The sequence below is a fragment of the Balaenoptera physalus genome (assembly GCF_965194825.1).
Source record: "Balaenoptera physalus genome assembly, chromosome: 14".
Taxonomy (NCBI): domain Eukaryota; kingdom Metazoa; phylum Chordata; class Mammalia; order Artiodactyla; family Balaenopteridae; genus Balaenoptera; species Balaenoptera physalus.
Genome location: NC_138893.1, coordinates 69,570,104 through 69,589,830, shown reverse-complemented (window position 1 = coordinate 69,589,830; position 19,727 = coordinate 69,570,104). Strand labels below are relative to the sequence as shown.

The following is a 19,727-nucleotide window of genomic DNA, read 5'->3' as shown; positions in this document are numbered from 1 at the left end:
GATGTTTCCAGGGAGCCAGATGTTGGGTACTGCTGCATTACTAATCTAGTGGTTTGGTTTTAATTTTACTCTCCATTTGATCTCAATAGTAGCAGGGAAGAAAATCCCCAGTTTTGAACCCCAACAGACCTGGATTCAAATCCTGGTTTTGCCAATTCCTGCCGAAATGACCTTAGGCAAATTCCTTGACCTGGACCTGGCAGAGCCTCAGTTTACTTACCTGGAGATGGTTAAAAACAGTACCTATTTCCCGGGGTTGCTTGAAGGTTAAAACAGATGATTCTATATAGAAAGCACCCACACCTACAGCCTGGCACTTAGTAGAGGCTTATTAAGTGTCAGGCCCTTATTACTTCCTCCCTCCCATGGAGATGCAGCCTCAGGGAGACAAATGCATCCCAGTCTCTGCGATGTGAGGGGATTCTCTGCGGAGTCTGATTGTGAGGCTGTGCGTGTGTGTGTGTGTGTGTGTGTGTGTGTGTGTGTGTGTGTGTGTGTGTGTGCGCGCGCGCGCGTAGGGTTTTTCGCAAATGTTCCAAAGAGGAAGGCCTGAGGGTGTGGCCTCCCACCCTTTCTTTACTGAAGTTCGACCAAATGAGGCAACTTCTTGAGTGGAGCAGCTATGCAACTAAGCAAATGCTGCCGCAGAAGCTAACTGGGTTAGTGCTTCTCTACCTGTCTGCCTCCTGGTTATGCCAACCCAAGGCCAGGGCCCACCCTGGGAGACTCTCACCCTGGCGGTAGGGGGTGCCGGGCACCGGGAGGTGCTGAAGCTCCTCAGGGCTGTCCAAAGCTTGGTCAGGTTGCATGACCACGGATTTAGGGTTTTCCAAATTTGCATGATTGTGAGAATTCCATAAAGTATCAGAGTACAGATTCAAATGCCCCTCCACTAGCCCTGAGGTAGGGCTGGGGCTCCATGTTGGTAATGAGCACCCAGGGAGTCTTTGAAAACCGTGTAATAACTCAGCCGCCAAGAAGGAGCACAGAACTCGGATCTCTGCCGTTTATTAGCAGGGGCTACTGGGCAAGGTATTGTACTTCCTTATTCCACATATTCCTCAACTGCAGAATGGGGATAAGTGCCTGCCTCGTGGGGTTGTAGTGAAAGACGAACGGGGATGCATGTAAATGATCAGCACAGGCATGTTGGTCATTATTACTGCGGTGCCCTGCCAGCTGGGTGACAGCCTGGACACTGTCCACCCTTGAACTGGCCCAAGGGGAGATGAGCTGTGGATGGGGATGGGGCACTCCAAGTAAAGACCTCCACTCTGGGCTGCAAACAGCTGTTTGGTGTCTGGAGTCCTACAGTCTGTAAATTTGTTTAGATACAGGTTTCCCTGTGATTTGATTGGGCATTAAGGATCCATGCTATTGCCGAGATATAATCAAACGATTTGGGAAGAGTTGCTCAGCTGAGCTGATCCCTCAGCCCAAGGCCACCACAAGGGGAGGAGTGAGGGTCCCATCTCCGGCCCCAGCCGCTGGAGGGCTGCCCAGCATCCTCGAGTTCTTGAACACTTACGCTTTGGAGTAGTTCAGAACAAAGTCTACTCCCTTCTCACTATCGAACTGGATATCTCGGGGTAAATCCTTGTGGCATTTGGCATCGATACTCAAGGGGAAGCCAGGGGTCCACTCCATCCATCTGAGCGTGAAAAGGAAGGAGAAGAAAACTGGGTTAAATGTCTGGCTTTTGGGCTGGCCCCTCAGGCTGAAGGCTGTCTGTGTGGTCTGAGGATGTGCCCATAAGGTCACCATGTTTTAGCTGAGCGTGTGCCTGGTGAGGTACTGGGATGCCTCCCAAGGTCTGGTGGCCCCCCACCTTGCTGTGCCCTGAGTCTCACAGTGGGAAGCCTGAGGTTCCCTAAACCTGAAGCTGGGCTTACAGCAGAGGGGTGGTGAATGGTAGGTGCATACCAGTGTGTACAGAGAGCATCACAGAGGGGTGACATTCAAGGGCGATGTCTCCCCAGCACAGAGCTGCCTTGCTGGTCACTGGAGGTGGAAGTGGTTGAGGCTGCCCCATCACACTTGACCTAGACATCCAACATCCCACCAGCTTGGTCAACACCCCTGTATTGTGTGTGGTGGTTGAGGGAAAGGGGACAGCTGTCATGCCTTCCCAAAGGGGGCATGAGTCAGCAGGGAGGTTGGGTGAGGACCTCCGGGCACAGACTGATGCCAATAGCAGGTTCAGAGATTGTTATAATCAAAACAGCTCCCCTCAAAGACAGGCCATGCACTCTATCCCACCAAAATTTTTAGAGCCTGGTGTCCTTAAAATTTATCCTGTAGCATTGGGCATTTAAGTTTGTTTTTTGTTTGTTTTTTTAAATTTTACTTTTCTTTTTGTTTATTGAAAAAACAAACCAAACCAAAAATCTGTTAGTTTCTTTTAGGGTGGGGAGAATGATCTTTTATTTATTTAAATGATCTTACATTTGTTTAAAAACCAAAATTTACATTCTGGGATTTCAGCTTTTCCATTTGTATTCCTTTTTAATCTAATCTCTCTTATAAGAGGGAAGTAAAACACTGAGAGTTTAGGTCATTAAAAAGTCTTAGGACATGGAAGCAACCTAAATGTCCAACAACAGAGGAATGGATAAAGAAGATGTGGTCCATATATACAATGGAATATTACTCAGCCATAAAAAGAACAAAATAGTGCCATTTGCAGCAACATGGATGGACACAGAGATTGTCATACTGAGTGAAATAAGTCAGACACAGAAAGACAAATATCATATGATAGCGCTTATATGTGGAATCTAAAAAAAAGGGTACAAATGAACTTATTTACAAACAGAAGTAGAGTCACGGATGTAGAAAACAAACTTATGGTTACCAGGGGATGGGGTGGAGGGATAAGTTGGGAGATTGGGATCGACATATACACACTATTATATATAAAATATATAACTAATAAGAACCTGCTGTATAGCACAGGGAACTCTACTCAGTACTCTACTGGCCTATTTGGGAAAAGAATCTAAAAAAAAAAAGGAGTGGATATATGTATATGTATAACTGATTCACTTTGCTGTACACCTGAAACTAACACAACATTGTAAATCAACTATACTCTAATAATTTTTTTTTAAAGTCTTAAGGCCCTTTAATATCATCTGGTACTTTTACTGTCACAAAAATTCCACAATGTTTCTTGAGGTATCCTGTTGGCCCAGTAAGCCTCTCATTAGTATCATCAGAGGTGAACAGGAACTGGATATGATCACTCTTATGACCACTCAAAATGCATTTTGAAAAGCGTTTTCTGTTGTATAGAACCTACATTTCTTGCTGTTGGTTTACTAACAACGTTCTCTTTTCCTAGACATTAAAAAAACCTTATTTTTGTTGTCTGTATTAACACCAATGCTGGATTAACATTAACCAGGGTAAAAATGTGGATGAATGCACAAACGTCAACTAATTTATTGATTTTTTCCCCTTTGTTTTAGAAAATGATTTAAGGTATCTCCAATACATGTGTAAAATTGAGGCAGTCATCTGGTAGCCCCACTGGTATTAACTGTTGATTACTTAATTACTGCTGGTCAAATCAATTTAAATATTCCTGACCATCTTCTCCTAGCCACTGGGAAGTAGGGCTCTAATTAATTTGAAGAGCTGAGTAGAGCTGGATTTTTTTCAGTATGGAAGCACTGAACCCAATGAGGAGAGATGGGCCAGCAAATGCATTCATGTTTTCTTAAGGGTAGAGTTTACTTGGAGCACATTTCCTCAAGACCCCACCTTCCTGCTGACCCCCAGCCTCCAAAGTGCCCCACCTCAGGAGGTCAGGAGACAATGGCCTCTCACTGCATGGAGATGGCACAGTTTGCCAGCTAGTTTACTACTGGCACCTGAAACCAACACCTATGTTCCTTCCACTGCAGGCACTGTTGCCTGAGTGGCCTGACAGGCCGATCTGCACAGGGGCCAAAGGCCTTCATACCCACAGATAAATAGGCAAAGAAAAAAAATCATACTCCACTGGGAAGACCAAACTGAACAACCAGGCAGAAGGAAGGAAGGAAGGAGTAGAAAGGACATTTAATTTTAAAAAGAGAGAGAGAGCGAGAATTCTTAAGGAGATGCAATTAGAATCTAAAAAGACTTTCTGCAACCACAAAACATGATTTCGGAATTGAACATTCCATAGAAAAATGGAAGAAAAGAGTAATAGTCACTGTGAGATCTGATTGGTCTCCTGGAAGACAAAATCTGTTCATTCAATAACTAATTATTGAGTGCCTGTTATGTACCAGACACTGCTCTGTGACAAATGGAAGGAAATGTAACACAAATACACAAAGAAGTGGAAGTCATGGAAGAAAACATAGGAGACATGAAAACCAGATATAGAAGATTTGATGTGCAGAGAGAGTTCCGGAGGAGAGACAGGGATACATGGAGAAGTAAAAACCAAAGAAATAGGAGAAAAACTTCCTTAAGCTGAAGGGACCTCAATTTTCTGAGTAAATCCTAGGCAGAAAAAAAAAGAAAGAAAGAAAAAAAAGACATTCCTAGATATATACTGATTAAATTGTAAAATGTCAAAGAGGAGAATGCTGTAGAGACGGAGCGGGGTGGGAGAAAGGGAAAGAGAGAGAGGAGAGAGGCTTCCACAAACTCACAAGCTTCTGGGAAAAGGAAAATAACCAAACTATCATTAGGTTTCTCATTTGCCATACTGAAAATGGGGAGATAGTGTAAGGTGTTTACAGACTTTTTTTAGATAATCATTTAAGCCTCTTATATCAAGTATGGACTCAGACATTATATTACCTGCATATATTACCCACCCTTTCATATATTAATTGAAAAAGTTCAGCCAAACAAAAATGACATTAGAATGAACCAAGAAGTTCCTAAATATAGTAAAGAGTGTTTATTAGAAAACAATAGCAAATACATTGAACAAATAAAAATATCAAAGGCATTTTCTCAAAAATCACGACCCAGAAAGGATGGTCATCCTTGCTACTGTTACTCTGTTTTGGCAATAAGAAAAAATTATCAGTGATGTAATAATGTAAACTAAGAGACAAAAGTACCATCATTTACATAATACGATCAAATAACTGGGCAATTAAAAAGACTCACTTAAAAATAGAGACAATAAAATAATTTAGTAAGGTGTCAATACAAAGTAAATATTAAATAATGAGTAATTATCTTTATCCCAGCAATAGTCATTGGCAAACGGAAAAACATCCTACTTAGAATGGCGAAAGCTATAGTTTCCCTTGGTATAAAGTGACCAGAAAGGTGAAAGAACTTCATGAAGAAAAAGTAGAAATTCTATTGAAGGACATCACACAAGATCTAAATGGGTGGAAAGATGCAACATTATCAAAATGCCACTACAGGACACACGTGTAATTCAAAGCGATTCTCATCATGAAAAACTTTAAAAAGAACAGTAAGATAACATAACGCCTATTCACATTTATTAGAAAGTTCTGATAACCAAAAGATGGCACTGGGCCATGGAGTAGAAAAACAGACCCAAGAAAATATGTGAATATAATACAAAACTAGCTAATATTTATCCAGTGCTTTTTATGTGTCAAATACTAGTCTATGTGTTTTCATGGTGTAACCTATTTAATTCTTTCCAAAAACCCTAAGAAGTGGTACTATTATTTCCCCCATTTTACAGATGGGGGAATTGAGGCACAAAGAGATTACACAACTTTCACAGGACACAGAGTGTGGCAGTTAAGTGGGAGCTGAGCCCAACACCGGCTGCAGAGCCGGTGCACGGGGTCACCACGTCAGCTCCATGTGCTGTGGGTGTCATCCCAAAGCAGCAGGAAGAAACATTATGTAATAAATGACACCAGGGACATTTGACCCCCACTTCACATCATGTATAAAAATACATAGCCGATGAATTAAGAGCCTAAAGTTAAAAATAAAATTATAAAAATATTAGACAAAAATATGAGAATTTATGTAACACTGGGGTGGGGAGGGCCTTCTTAAGCAAAGCAGGAAACCCAAAAGTTACAAAGAAAAAGAATATATATATTAAGAAAGTAAAAAGCTAAAACCTGTGACAAAAGCAACTGAAGACAAATGATACACACTATACATATAACAAAGGGATACAATCTTAATATATAAAGAGCTGCTTTAGATTAATAATAAACAGAAAAATAAAGCACATAAACAGGAAATGCAGAGGCTAAAGTCATCAGTGGTCAGGGGTATGCAGATTAAGACAGCAATGACTCTTACTTAAGGATTCCTGGATTGTTAAAAATTTAAAAGATTGATGTTATCAGGTATTAGTGAACGTATGGGTAATAGTATATTTTTACATACTATTGGTGGGATTGAAAATTACTGTAAAGTTTTGGGAAGGGAATTTGTTCAGTCTTTCTTTTTTTTTTAACATCTTTATTGGAGTATAATTGCTTTACAATGGTGCATTAGTTTCTGCTTTATAACAAAGTGAATCAGCTATACATATACATATATCCACATATCCCCCTCCCCTCTTGCGTCTCCCTCCCACCCTCCCTATCCCACCCCTCTAGGTGGACACAAAGCACCGAGCTGATCTCCCTGTGCTATGCGGCTGCTTCCCACTAGCTATCTATTTTACATTTGGTAGTGTATATATGTACATGCCACTCTCTCACTTTGTCCCAGCCTACCCTTCCCCCTCCCTGTGTCCTCAAGTCCATTCTCTACTAGGTCTGCGTCTTTATTCCCGTCCTGCCCCTAAGTTCTTCATGACCATTTTTTTTTTTTTTTGATTCCATATATATGTGTCAGCAAACGGTATTTGTTTTTCTCTTTCCGGCTTACTTCACTCTGTATGACAGACTCTAGGTCCATCCACCTCACTACAAATAACTCAATTTCGTTTCTTTTTATGGCTGAGTAATATTCCATTGTATATATGTGCCACATCTTCTTTATCCATTCATCTTTCGATGGACACTTAGGTTGCTTCCATGTCCTGGCTACTGTAAATAGAGCTGCAATGAACATTGTGGTACATGACTCTTTTTGAATTATGGTTTTCTCAGGGTATATGCCCAGTAGTGGGATTGCTGGGTTGTATGGTAGTTCTATTTTTAGTTTTTTAAGGAACTTCCATATTATTCTCCATAGTGGCTGCATCAATTTACATTCCCACCAACAGTGCAAGAGGGTTCCCTTTCTCCACACCCTCTCCAGCATTTATTGTTTGTAGATTTTTTGATGATGCCCATTCTGACCAGTGTGAGGTGATACCTCATTGTAGTTTTGATTTGCATTTCTCTAATGATTAATGGTGTTGAGCATTCTTTCATGTGTTTGTTGGCAATCTGTACATCTTCTTTGGAGAAATGTCTATTTAGGTCTTCTGCCCATTTTTGGATTGGGTTGTTTGTTTTTTTGTTATTGAGCTGCATGAGCTGCTTGTATATTTTGCAGATTAATCCTTTGTCAGTTGCTTCGTTTGCAAATATTTTCTCCCATTCTGAGGATTGTCTTTTCGTCTTGTTTATGGTTTCCCTTGCTGTGCAAAAGCTTTTAAGTTTCATAGGTCCCATTTGTTTATTTTTGTTTTTATTTCCATTTCTCTGGGAGGTGGGTCAAAAAGGATCTTGCTGTGATTTATGTCATACAGTGTTCTGCCTATGTTTTCCTCTAAGAGTTTTATAGTGTCTGGCCTTGCATTTAGGTCTTTAATCCATTTTGAGTTTATTTTTGTGTATCGTGTTAGGGAGTGTTCTAATTTCATTCTTTTACATGTAGCTGCCCAGTTTTCCCAGCACCACTTATTGAAGAGGCTGTCTTTTCTCCATTGTATATGCTTGCCTCCTTTATAAAAGATAAGGTGACCAAATGTGCGTGGGTTTAACTCTGGGCTTTCTATCCTGTTCCATTGATCTATATTTCTGTTTCTGTGCCAGTACCATACTGTCTTGATTACTGTAGCTTTGTAATATAGTCTAAAGTCAGGGAGCCTGATTCCTCCAGCGCCATTTTTCTTTCTCAAGATTGCTTTAGCTATTCGGGGTCTTTTGTGTTTCCATACAAATTGTGAAATTTTTTGTTCTAGTTCTGTGAAAAATGCCATTGGTCGTTTGATAGGGATTGCATTGAATCTGTAGATTGCTTTGGGTAGTAGAGTCATTTCCACAATGTTGATTCGTCCAATCCAAGAATATGGTATATCTCTCCATCTGTTTGTATCATCTTTAATTTCTTTCATCAGTGTCTTGTAGTTTTCTGCATACAGGTCTTTTGTTTCCCTAGGTAGGTTTATTCCTACGTATTTTATTCTTTTTGTTGCAATGGTAAATGGGAGTGTTTCCTTAATTTCTCTTTCAGATTTTTCATCATTAGCATATAGGAATGCAAGAGATTTCTGTGCATTAATTTTGTATCCTGCTACTTTACCAGATTCATTGATTAGCTCTAGTAGTTTTCTGGTAGCATCTTTAGGATTCTCTATGTATAGTATCATGTCATCTGCAAACAGTGACAGTTTTACTTCTTCTTTTCTGATTTGGATTCCTTTTATTTCTTTTTCTTCTCTGATTGCTGTGGCTATAACTTCCAAACCTATGTTGAATAATAGTGGTGAGAGTGGGCAACCTTGTCTTGTACCTGATCTTAGTGGAAATGGTTTCAGTTTTTCACCATTGAGAATGATGTTGGCTGTGGGTTTGTCATATATGGCCTTTATTATGTTGAGGTAAGTTCCCTCTATGTCTACTTTCTGGAGGGTTTTTATCATAAATGGGTGTTGAATTTTGTTGAAAGCTTTTTCTGCATCTATTGAGATGATCATATGGTTTTTCTCCTTCAGTTTGTTAATATGGTTTATCACATTGATTGATTTGCGTATATTGAAGAATACTTGCATTCCTGGGATAAACCCCACTTGATCATGGTGTGTGATCCTTTTCATGTGCTGTTGGATTCTGTTTGCTAGTATTTTGTTGAGGATTTTTGCATCTATGTTCATCAGGCACCGAAACCAAATCAACATACAAATGGAAAACAAGCTGAATGTCCATCAATAGAATGGCTGAATAAGTTATGGTACCTTCACATAAAGCAAGAAATATGTGGCAACTTAGGGACAAGGGAAACAATGAGATACTATTGCACACACATTAGATTGACAAAAATGAAAATGTCTCAAAGTGCAAAGTGGGTCAGTGATGTAGGGAAACAGCAACTCAGGAACAGCTCTTAGGGTGAAAATTGGCAGAATCCCTTTGGAAAACAGTAGGCAATATTTAGAAAACTTAACACATGGTCTGCAAAATTTGGTGTCTACTCCTAGGGATGTTCTCTAGAATAACTCATTCAAGAGAGCACCAGGAGACAAGACATATGTGGAAGCTTATTGTGGTGTGGCTTGCAGCAGCCAGAAATTAAAGACCACCCACATGTCCACCAGCAGGGGAGTGGGTGAACACAGTGGTTTACTTACACGGTGGTGCACTACACAGAAGCTAAAATGAATGGACGACACCTATCTGTGTCAACTGGCTGCTCTTTAAAACAGAATGACCACTGGGAAAAAAGCAAGTCACAGAATGATTAGATTAAATGATGTAGATGAAAACACATTCTGCTGTGTGTGTGTGTGTACCACGCAGGTATATGCAGTCATAGTGAGAGAACATGGATGCTGGATTATGACCTGTGTGGGATTCTCCATGTCTCTGCCCGGCTGATTGAGTGATGAGAGCTAGCTGGACTTGCCAGCTTTTGACATACTGGAGATTATTCTTAGTTGTTACTTTACTTCCAAACTCTAATCTGGAAGCCTGTGAGTTCATATGAAAGAGGAACTGTGAGAATATGCAGACGGTGCGAAGCTCAGTGTTTCCTGAACGGAAGCAGAGGAGGAGGTCTGAAAAGGACAGATGAGTAGAAGGAGGAAGAAACAATGATGATTAGATCTAAGAAAGGGGCAGACTATCTCACCAGAAAACCTTCTTCCCCATTCCCTAGACCCTGCCAAAGCCCCATCTCCGTAAAACCAACACACCAATGAATCCACCTCTCCCTGGGGAAGGGGTGTTTCTCAAAGGATGCTGCATGGAGCAGTCGTTCTGCACGATGTTAAGAGTCGTACGTCAAATTCTCTTGGGACACACTGGGTTAAAAATAAAATTAACTAGGGTCCATTACCCCAGAACTTCTCAGAATCCTCAATGCTTATGTGCATCGTGAACCTCTAGAAGGGGGATGTGATAAACAGTTTCCCAAACTTTTTTTTTTTTAAGAGTAATATATATTCTTTTTTTTTTTTTTTAATTATTTATTTGTCTATTCATGGCTGTGTTGGGTCTTTGTTTCTGTGCGAGGGCTTTCTCTAGTTGCGGCAAGCAGGGGCCACTCTTCATCGCGGTGCGCGGGCTTCTCACTGTCGCGGCCTCCCTTGTTGCGGAGCACAGGCTCCAGATGCGCAGGCTCAGCAATTGTGGCTCACGGGCCCAGCCACCCCGCGGCATGTGGGATCTTCCCAGACCAGGGCTCGAACCCACATCCCCTGCATTGGCAGGCAGATTCTCAATCACTGCGCCACCAGGGAAGCCCCCTCCCAAACTTTTTTTACCATGGGACCCTCTTCTGGGGAGAAAGTTTTGGGACCAGTTGCTCCAGTGCACACTTTGGAAAATACTGGGTTAAGACAAAATGCCTGTAAGACTGATTTATCAGTCATTAACATCTTAGTCTGAATTAGTGTGGAACTGATAAAATTTGCTGTCCACTCTCTTAACAGGACACAAACTAGCCTGATTCTCTGGAAACTGTTTAACTTGCCACAGTCTAGGACCCCCTCCTTCCACAAGGCCAGAAGCACGTGGAGTGCTCACTGTAGGGGCTTTCCCTGGGTGGTTGAAGTTGGGAGGGAAGCTGTGGAAGGGGCATATGAACACCAATCCTTTAGGATGGGAATGGGCGGTGCATAGCTCTTGGACAATGCCTTGTGCACTGCACCAAGTACAAAAGTCTCAAAACACATCATATGGTGCCTGAGCTGAGAGGCTTACTCACATATATTCTACAACAAATTGCAAATTCATAGACCCTTAACATTATGCACTGTATTAGCAGATTATTCTTCCATACCTGGTCCTAAAAATCATAAAAATTTCATTAAAAAATTTTACTTTGGAAAAGAATATACAAATATATGTATGTATGTGTATATATGCACACACACACTCACATACGCAGAAAAATGCACAAAACATCTGTATAAGCAACATCCAGATCAAGAATCAGAACATTGCTAGTAGCCTCAACACCCACTGCCCACTCAACCTCTCCGATCACCTTGATTTTGTGATAATCATTTCCTGCTATTGTTTATTGTTCCACTGCTACACAACTTTCCCTAAGCAATATAATTTCAAACCTCATGGATTGGCCAGACATGTGTCTGGTTTCTATTCTTTAGCACTGTGTTAGTGAGGTTTGTTCATGTTGCTGTGGGTACCAACAGTTCACTGCTCTTCCTTGCAGGGTAGAGTTATCACAATTTATTTATTTGTTCTACTGCTGATGGACATTGGGTGGTTTCCATTTTTTTGGCTCTCATAAATAATACTGTTGTGACCATCTCTGTACACGTATCCAGGTGCACCTGCACACCTGGATTTAGATCCAAGAGTAGAATTTCTAAGTCAAAGATTATAATGTAGCTTCAATTTCACCAAATATTGCAAAACTGTGTTCTACAGAGGTTGTTTCAATTTATATCCCTGTCAGCAGTGTATGACCCTTCCCATCCCTTCATCCCTTCTTTAACACTTGGGTACTGTCAAGTTGTTTCAGTTTTGCCTGTGTGTGTGTGTGTGTGTGTGTGTGTGTGTGTGTGTGCACGCACGCAGCAGTAGTAGCAGTAGCTCATTGTGATCTTACTTTTGATTCCTCTGATTACAAATGAGGTTGAGCACCTTTTCGTATACTTGTTGCTTATATTTTGTGCAGTGACTGCAGTGTCCATTTTTCTACTGAATTGACAATGCTCTTCTTGTAGATTTGTAGGGGTCCTTGGTACATGATAAATAATAATTCTTGTCCATCACTCTGTGAACTTTCTCCTCACTCTCTTTGTGGTGTCTTGTAGTGAACTGAAGTTCCTCACTTTGAGATAGGTGAGTTTATTCTTTTCCTCTATGGTTAGTGCATTTTGAGTCTTGTTTGAAAAATCTTTTTTCCTTGAGGTCATGAAGAAGAATCTTCTATAGTTTAAAAGTTTTATAGTTTTGCCTTTAACATTTAAGTCTATTCAACTCTAAAATGAGTTTTCTGAATGATATGATGTAGAGTCCAATTTCTTCTCCTTTTTCTCTTCCTCCACTTTTCTCTCTCTGTTCCGTATGGATTCCTAATAGTCCCACACTACTCATTGTCGGAGCCTCTGTAATATATCAAGTATCCATGTGTGTATGGCCCTGTTTCTCATTTTCCATTCTGTTTCATGGAAATGTAAGTTTTTGAAGGAAAGGGGGATAGAGCTAAAGATAATTTTGAGACTGGGGCAATCAGTGGTCTCAGTGGGGATTTCTCAACCACTGGACAGCAGTGGGTCCATGAAAGAGGGAAAGAATAAGGAGCTAAGAGAAAAGAGATGTCTTTACAAATTAGAAAAGTTAAAAAAATAGAAGATACCACCCAGCTACAGCAAGTATTAGTGAAATAGGTATCTACACACTGATCATGAAAAATGGTTAAAGATTTTTGAAGAGAAATTTGTCTATATATACTAATAACTTCTACTATTTGAATTAGTAATTTCATTTCTGGGTATCTATCCTGAGGAAATACTTAATAATATACACAAAAAGGAAAGATTTCACATTATTTATAAGAATAAAAAATTAAAAACCTCCTAAATGTCCAGTCAGGTTGGTGTTTAAGGAAAGTATGGTGCATCCATACAATGAAATATTATATAAAAACTAGAATAATGTTTGTGATGAGATTTTTAAAATATGGGGAAATGATTCTGCTATACTTCTAAGGGAAAAAAAGGAGGCTGTCAAGTCATATATACAATATAATCCCAAAGAAATAAAGGTGAAAATGGATGGATTACAGGTATTTTTTCTGCTTCTACATTATTCTGCTTCTACATTATTCCCCTTCTCTTGCTTTACTGGATTGAGAAAAAAAAAAAAAACCTGACATGTTACATATTCCTTGTAAGAATTTGAACTATAGAGGAATATGTGAAAAGTGTAACAGTCATCACTCTCCAAAAGCACCCCCCCACCCCCGCCCCTGCCCAGTTAACCATGCTGACTGTTCCTTCCCTTGGAAGGAGTCTCAAACTCAAATGTCTCCAGGGGCCAAAGTAGGAAATGAAAGAAGACTTGATATAGATGATAGACTGGTGTTGGACTGGGGAAACCTAGAGAATAAGAGCCCTGTTTACTCAGAATTCCACAATGACCCATTAAACACATTTATAGGCTGGATACAGCCCACTGACCACCACTTTCCAGATGTGCACTCTTGCTCATGTATTATTCTTAAAAACAGTTATACTGAGATATAATTTACATACAATAAAATTCATCCCTTAAAAGTATCCAATTACAAGGTTTGTAGCATATTTACAGAGTTGAGCAACCATCACCATAATCTAATTTTGGAATATGTTCACCCCAAAAGAAACTTTGTACCCATTAATGGTCATTCCCCATGTCCCACCCCAACTTTCAGCTCTAGGCAACCACTAATCTACTAATGTGTGTCCATAGACTTGCCTCTTCTGGACATTTCATATAAATAGAATCATACAAGATGCAGCCTTTTGTATATGACCTTTTCATTTATTATAATGTTTTTGAGGTTCATCTATAGTTTAGCATGTATCCATAGTTCAATGCCAAATAATATTCCATTGCATGGATATGCAGCATTTTATTTATCCATTCATCAATTAACAGAATTTAAGTTGTTTCTACTTTGGGGGTATTATGAATAGTGTTATTATAAATATTTGTGTATAAGGTTTTTTTTTGTGTGTAGAAATATGATTTCATTAGTTTTGTGTAAGTACCTAGAGGTAGAAGTGCTAAACTGTTTTCCAAAGTGGCTGCATCATTTTACATTGCACCAGCAATATATGAGGGCTCCAGTTTTTCCACATGCTTTACAGCACTTGTTATTATCTGTCTTTTTAATTCCAGCCATCCTAGTGTGTGTGAAGTGGTATCTCATTGTGCTTTCAATTTGCATTGTCTTGATGACTAATGGTTTTGAGCATCTTTGCATGTGCTTATTGGCCATTTGTATATTTCCTCTGGAGAAGTGTTTATTCATTCCTCTTTATGGCCAAAATATATTCCATTATATAGATATCCCACTGACATTCATCAGTTCATGAACATTTGGGTTGTACTCACCTTTTGGCTATTATGGATAATGATGCTATAAATATTCATGCACAGGTATATTTGTGTGAACATATGTTTTCATTTCTCTTGGGTATATGCCTAGGTATGGAATTTCTGGATCATATGGTTACTCTGTGTTTAATAGATTGAGGAACTATCAGACTGTTTTCCAAAGCAGCTGTTCCATTTTACATTCCCACCAGCAGTGTATGAGGGTTCTGGCTTTTTCATATCCTCACGTTGTTATTATTTGACTTTTTGATTCTAGCCATCCTCCTGAGTGTGAAGTGGTACCTCACTGTGGTGTTGATCTGCATTTCCATGATGAATAATGATGTCAAGCATCTTTTCATGTGCTTATGGGTCATTTGTATATCTTCCTTGGAAAAATATCAGTTCAGGTCCTTGCCCATTTTTAAATTGGATTATTTATCTTTTATCATTAAGTTGTAAGAGTTCTTTATGTACTGGATCCAAGTCCCTTATCAGATACACGATTTGCAAATATTTTATCCCATTCTGTGGGTTGTTCTTTCACCTTCTTGGTGGTGTCCTTGAAGCACAGAAGTTTTAAAATTTGATGACATCAAATTTTAAAACTTGATGACTTATTTGTGTTTCTTTTAAAACTTGATGACTTATTTGTGTTTCTTTTGTTGCTTATGCTTTCATGGTCATATATAAAAATCCTTTGCCAAATTCAGGGTCATGAAGATTTACCCATGTTTTCTTCAAAGTTTTATAGTTTTAGCTCTTACATTTAGGTGTTTGATCCATTTTAAGTTAATTTATGTATGTGGTGTGAGGTAAGGGTTCAACTTCATTATTTTGCATGTGGCTATTCAGTTGTCCCAACACCATTTGTGGAAAAGACTTCTTTCCCCATTGAATGGTCTTGTTGCCTCTGTTGAAAACTAACTGACCATAAGTGTAAGGGCTTATTTCTGGACTCTCAATTCTATATCATTGATCTATATGTCTATCCTTATGTGAATACTACATTGTCTTGATTATTGCAGTGGTGTAGTACTTGGGATATTGAGAAGTGTGAATCTCCAAGTTTGTTTTCTTTTTTTCCAAGATTGTTTTGACTATTCTGGGTTCCTTGCATTTCCATATGAATTTTAGAATCAGCTTGTCAATTTCTGCAAAAAAGTCAGCAGGGATTTTAATAGCGATTGTGTTGAATTTATACATTGCTTTGGGGAGTATTGCCATTTAAACAATATAAGTCCTTTGGTTCATGAACATGAGATGTCTTTCATCTTATTTAGCTCTTCTTTAATTAATTTCAACAGTATTTTGTAGTTTTCATTGTGTAAGTCTTAAACTTCTTTTGTTAAATTTATTCATAAATATTTTATTCCTTTTGATGTTATTGTAAATGGAATTGTTTTCTTATTTTCATTTTAAATTATTGATTGCTCGCAAATAGAAAACAATTGAATTTTGTATATTGGTCTTGTATGCTGCAATATTGCTTGTTTTTAGTTTCAATGATTTTTTGGCGAATTCCTTAGGATTTTCTATATACAAGGCCATGTCCTCTGTGAATAGCAATGGTTTTACTTATTGTTCTCCAATACGGATGTTTTTTCTTCCTTCTTGCCTGATTGCCCTGGCTAGAACCTCCAGTACAATGTTGAGTAGAAGTGGCAAAGCTGACATACTTATCTTGTTCCTGGATCTTAGGAGGAAAGCATGCAGTCTTTTCTCGTTAAGTATGATGTTAACTGTGAATTTTTTGTAGATGCACTTTATCAGGTTGAGGAAGTTCCCTTCAGTTCCTATTTTTTGAGTGTTTTTAAAAAATTCTGTCAAATGCTTTCTTGTGTGTCTATTAAGATGATCATGTATTTTTTTTTGACCATGTATTTTTTTTGTTCTTTATTCACATGGTGTACTACATTAACTGATTTTTGGATGCTAAACCAACCTTGCATACTTGGAATAAATTCCACTTCTTCATATTGTATAATGTCTTTCATGTGCTGCTGGATTTTGTTTGCTGTTATTTTGTTGAAAATATTTGTATCTATATTCATAAAAGATATTGATGTGTAGTTTTCTTATGACGTCTGGTTTTGGTATAATACTGGTCTCATACAATGAGTTGAGACAAGTTCTCTCCTTTTCTATTTTTTGGAAGAGTTTATGCAGGGTTGGTATTAATTTTTTAAATGTTTGCTAGAATTCACCAGTGAAGCCATATGGGCCTGGGCTTTTCTTTGTAGGAAGTTTTAAAATTACTTTAAAACTACTTAGTAGGAAGTTTTAAAATTAATTTAAAATTAGTATTCACTCTCTTTTCTTGTGATCAGTCTATTCATTTGATTTGTTCTTGAGTCAGCATTGGCAGTTTCTGTCTAAGGAATTTGTCCTTTTCATCTAAGTTATTTAATTGGTTGGTATACAATTGTTCATACTATTCCCTTTCATTCATTTTAATTTCTGTGAGGTTGGTATTGATGTTCCCTCTCTTATTTCTAATTTTAATAAATTGATTCTTCTCTTTTTTCTTAGTCTGTTAGCTAAAGATTTGTCAATTTTCTTGTAGATTATGTATCACATTTATAACTGAATTATTATAAGAAGACATAAAAAGTGAAGGGTAATTCCTACAATGGGAGTGGGAGAACATCAAGGTGAATTCAAGCCTTTACTGTCCCATTCCTCCTAAATGCCAATACGGTTGATCCCAAGTTTTTCATAACTCTTTCACCATCTCTGCCTGGAGTGGTGGTAAGGTGGAGCTTGGGTACTGAGGAGCACTGAAGGGATCTGGTTCCTTGGTCATCACATACCAGCAATGATGGGCCATAAACTGTGGGCAGGGTTATGCCCCCGAGATAGAAGACACCATGACCCCAAGCCATTTGGTCTGATATCATAACTCACCGATACTGTTTTTGCCGTGTTTCCAGTTCTTTACGTCTGTGCTGCTTGAGAATGTGAATTTGGTCATCACAGGCCAACTTCGCTGTGAGAAAAGGACATGTGTGAGAAGAGCCTAGGGAAGCACATTAACAACATCCAGTATTCAGGTTTCCCTCAGACACCCTTCCTGAGCCAAGTGCTTTATGTGTATTGTCTCATTTAAGCCTCAGAACGCCCCCTCATTTTATAGCGAAGAAATGGGGGCGTAGGGAGGTTGAATAGATTTGCCCTTGAACTTTACCCAAGGTCACAACCTAATTAGTGGATTTTCAACACAAGACTCAAATCCCATGCTGTTAGCTAACTCTCTTTATAAAAGACAAATCCAGTTCCTCCTCCTCCTGTCTGCTCACTCAGCAAGCCTGGGGGCTCTGAACCTCGGGGTTCTGAGAATCACATCCAGATACATGAGCCAGGCTTGGTTCTCATCGTGAATTACAGGAAGGCAGACCAATGCAATGATTCTCTGGCAGGCACAGTGTGCCCATCTCTGGCCTGCCTGTGGATTTCCACCTGGGGGCTCCCAGGACACTGCCTTTGCCAAGAATCCTGGGTCCCCTGGTGCAGAGCTGCCTTTCCACTTCAGAGGAAAGGCATTTCGTGATCTTTGGTGGATCTCTTCAAACCACTTCAGAGCAGTTCACTCCTGCATTTCTCATGCAGAGCAGAAATGGCAGCCACTGCGGGTTTCCATGTTGCCTGAGAGAATAGCAGGGACTCATGGCTCTTGTGTTTCTAAGTCCAGTTGGTTGCTTCCTGGAGAAATGTGTGACTTAAGATTCAATATACAGACGCTGACACTGTCCAGTTTCCTGTGGTGGCTACACAGAGGAATGAGAATGGAGCTTATTCTAAAACAGCCTGTCATGTCCTAGAGTGTGGGCTTTAGAAGAGATGTTCTTGGGTTTGGGTTTGGACTAGGGCTGTGTCACTTAAAGCTGTGTGACCTTGAGCAAGTTGCCTTAGCTTCTTCCCATGTAAAATGGAGATAATTAACGCTTATCTCTAGGGCCATGGTGGGGATTTAGAGAGAGACTGCAGCAAATCACTACATAAGTGCTTAGGACCAGTAAGTGCCCAGTAAATGGGAACCATGGTTATCACTGTTGTCCTTATAATTATCATGGACCTGAGTGTCCTCTTCCTCCCTCTAAGCCAGACTTCAAAGGTGTCTCATCTTTCATTTCAGGAGTGGGCAGGTGGCTAAGGGCACAGTTGGTCACACTTCTCAGGGCCTTTAGAGCAGGAGAGGTCAGATCAAGATTACCCTTTATACTATTATTTAAGGTAAAACCAGCGAACACAGTCAATAGAACCCCAACTGGCAGGATTCCAGAACATCTCCTGGAAAGGGGGTCTCTGCAGTGAAGAGCTTCTCCAGTTCTCTGTGGTGAAGAGCCGGGTTTTTAAAATTTCCATTCCATCACAGACTGACATTTTTGTAAATCAGTGGGGAGGCTCGAGGCCACTGAAGGCAAGGTGAGTATTAAATGTAACAACAGCTGTCATTGGTACATTCATCATCTCTTATCCACCTTAAAGAACCTGCCTATTTCTCAGGCTCTGAGGAGTTGTATCTCTTTAGCTTTAATGTATGAATAAATCAGAGAACATGTAAAATTGCAACCTACCAAGTCTCAAATGGCATATAGCATACTTTTTCCTGGCCCCACTGACTAACAGAACTTCTGGGAACACGGCAGGTGACAAAGCCTGGACTGACTACAGCAGAGTTCAGGGGGACAGATTCCAAAAGACTGATATGAGTCTTTCACATAGATGCTTGGAATCCCTGGGACCACAGTGACCCACTGATCTTCCTCTTTGGGCCCCAGTTCCAAGCCTGGGACTGGAGCTGCCTCATGCAGAGGTGCAATGGGCCAGAGAGCTCTGTGAGGCTCAGAACTGTTGGGTGCTGGTCTGCAATGAGGTAAGAACAGAGGTTGAGTGTACAGGTTTACAAACTTAGAGTAACTTGCTAAAATACTTCTGACTGTTGCATCTGATAATAAAAACAGGGCTTGTATTTTGAATGGCTTTGGTTTGTTTTTGATTTCATTTTTCTAGTAGTTAATTTTTGTTGTGTTTTACAAAAATGTCAGTCACCACAGAGACAGCCCTCTGACTTCTATGGTCACCCCAGGTGCAGTGGTGAAATATTAGATTCCAGAGGTTTCTATGTGGTGAGTGATTGAATCGCTTGTGGGCTGGGCCCCCTCATTTCCAGGTTGCCCAAAGGGTTGGTTGTCGTGCCATGTGGTGGACCAAAGATGGCCACAAATTCTTTGACATTTCTTCCACTGAGAGTAGGTCTATGTTCCCCTTGAGTCTGGGCGGGCTCTGTGACTGCTTGGACCAATAGAACGTGGTAGAAGTTACACTGTGCCAGTT

General features: G+C 39.8%; 1 protein-coding gene across 2 annotated transcripts in view; it reads right to left on the bottom strand.

Annotated features, from left to right (window-relative positions):
• Nucleotides 1–19,727, bottom strand: part of ALOX5 (arachidonate 5-lipoxygenase) — a 59,468-nt gene that overhangs the window by 30,083 nt on the left and 9,658 nt on the right. For both annotated transcript variants that reach the window (XM_082423487.1, XM_082423488.1), the window contains exons 3-4: nt 17,298–17,379; nt 1,529–1,651 (exon numbers count right to left, since the gene is read on the bottom strand). In XM_082423487.1, coding sequence (XP_082279613.1) covers nt 1,529–1,651; nt 17,298–17,379 — 205 coding nt within the window. The remainder of the gene's footprint in view (nt 1–1,528; nt 1,652–17,297; nt 17,380–19,727) is intronic.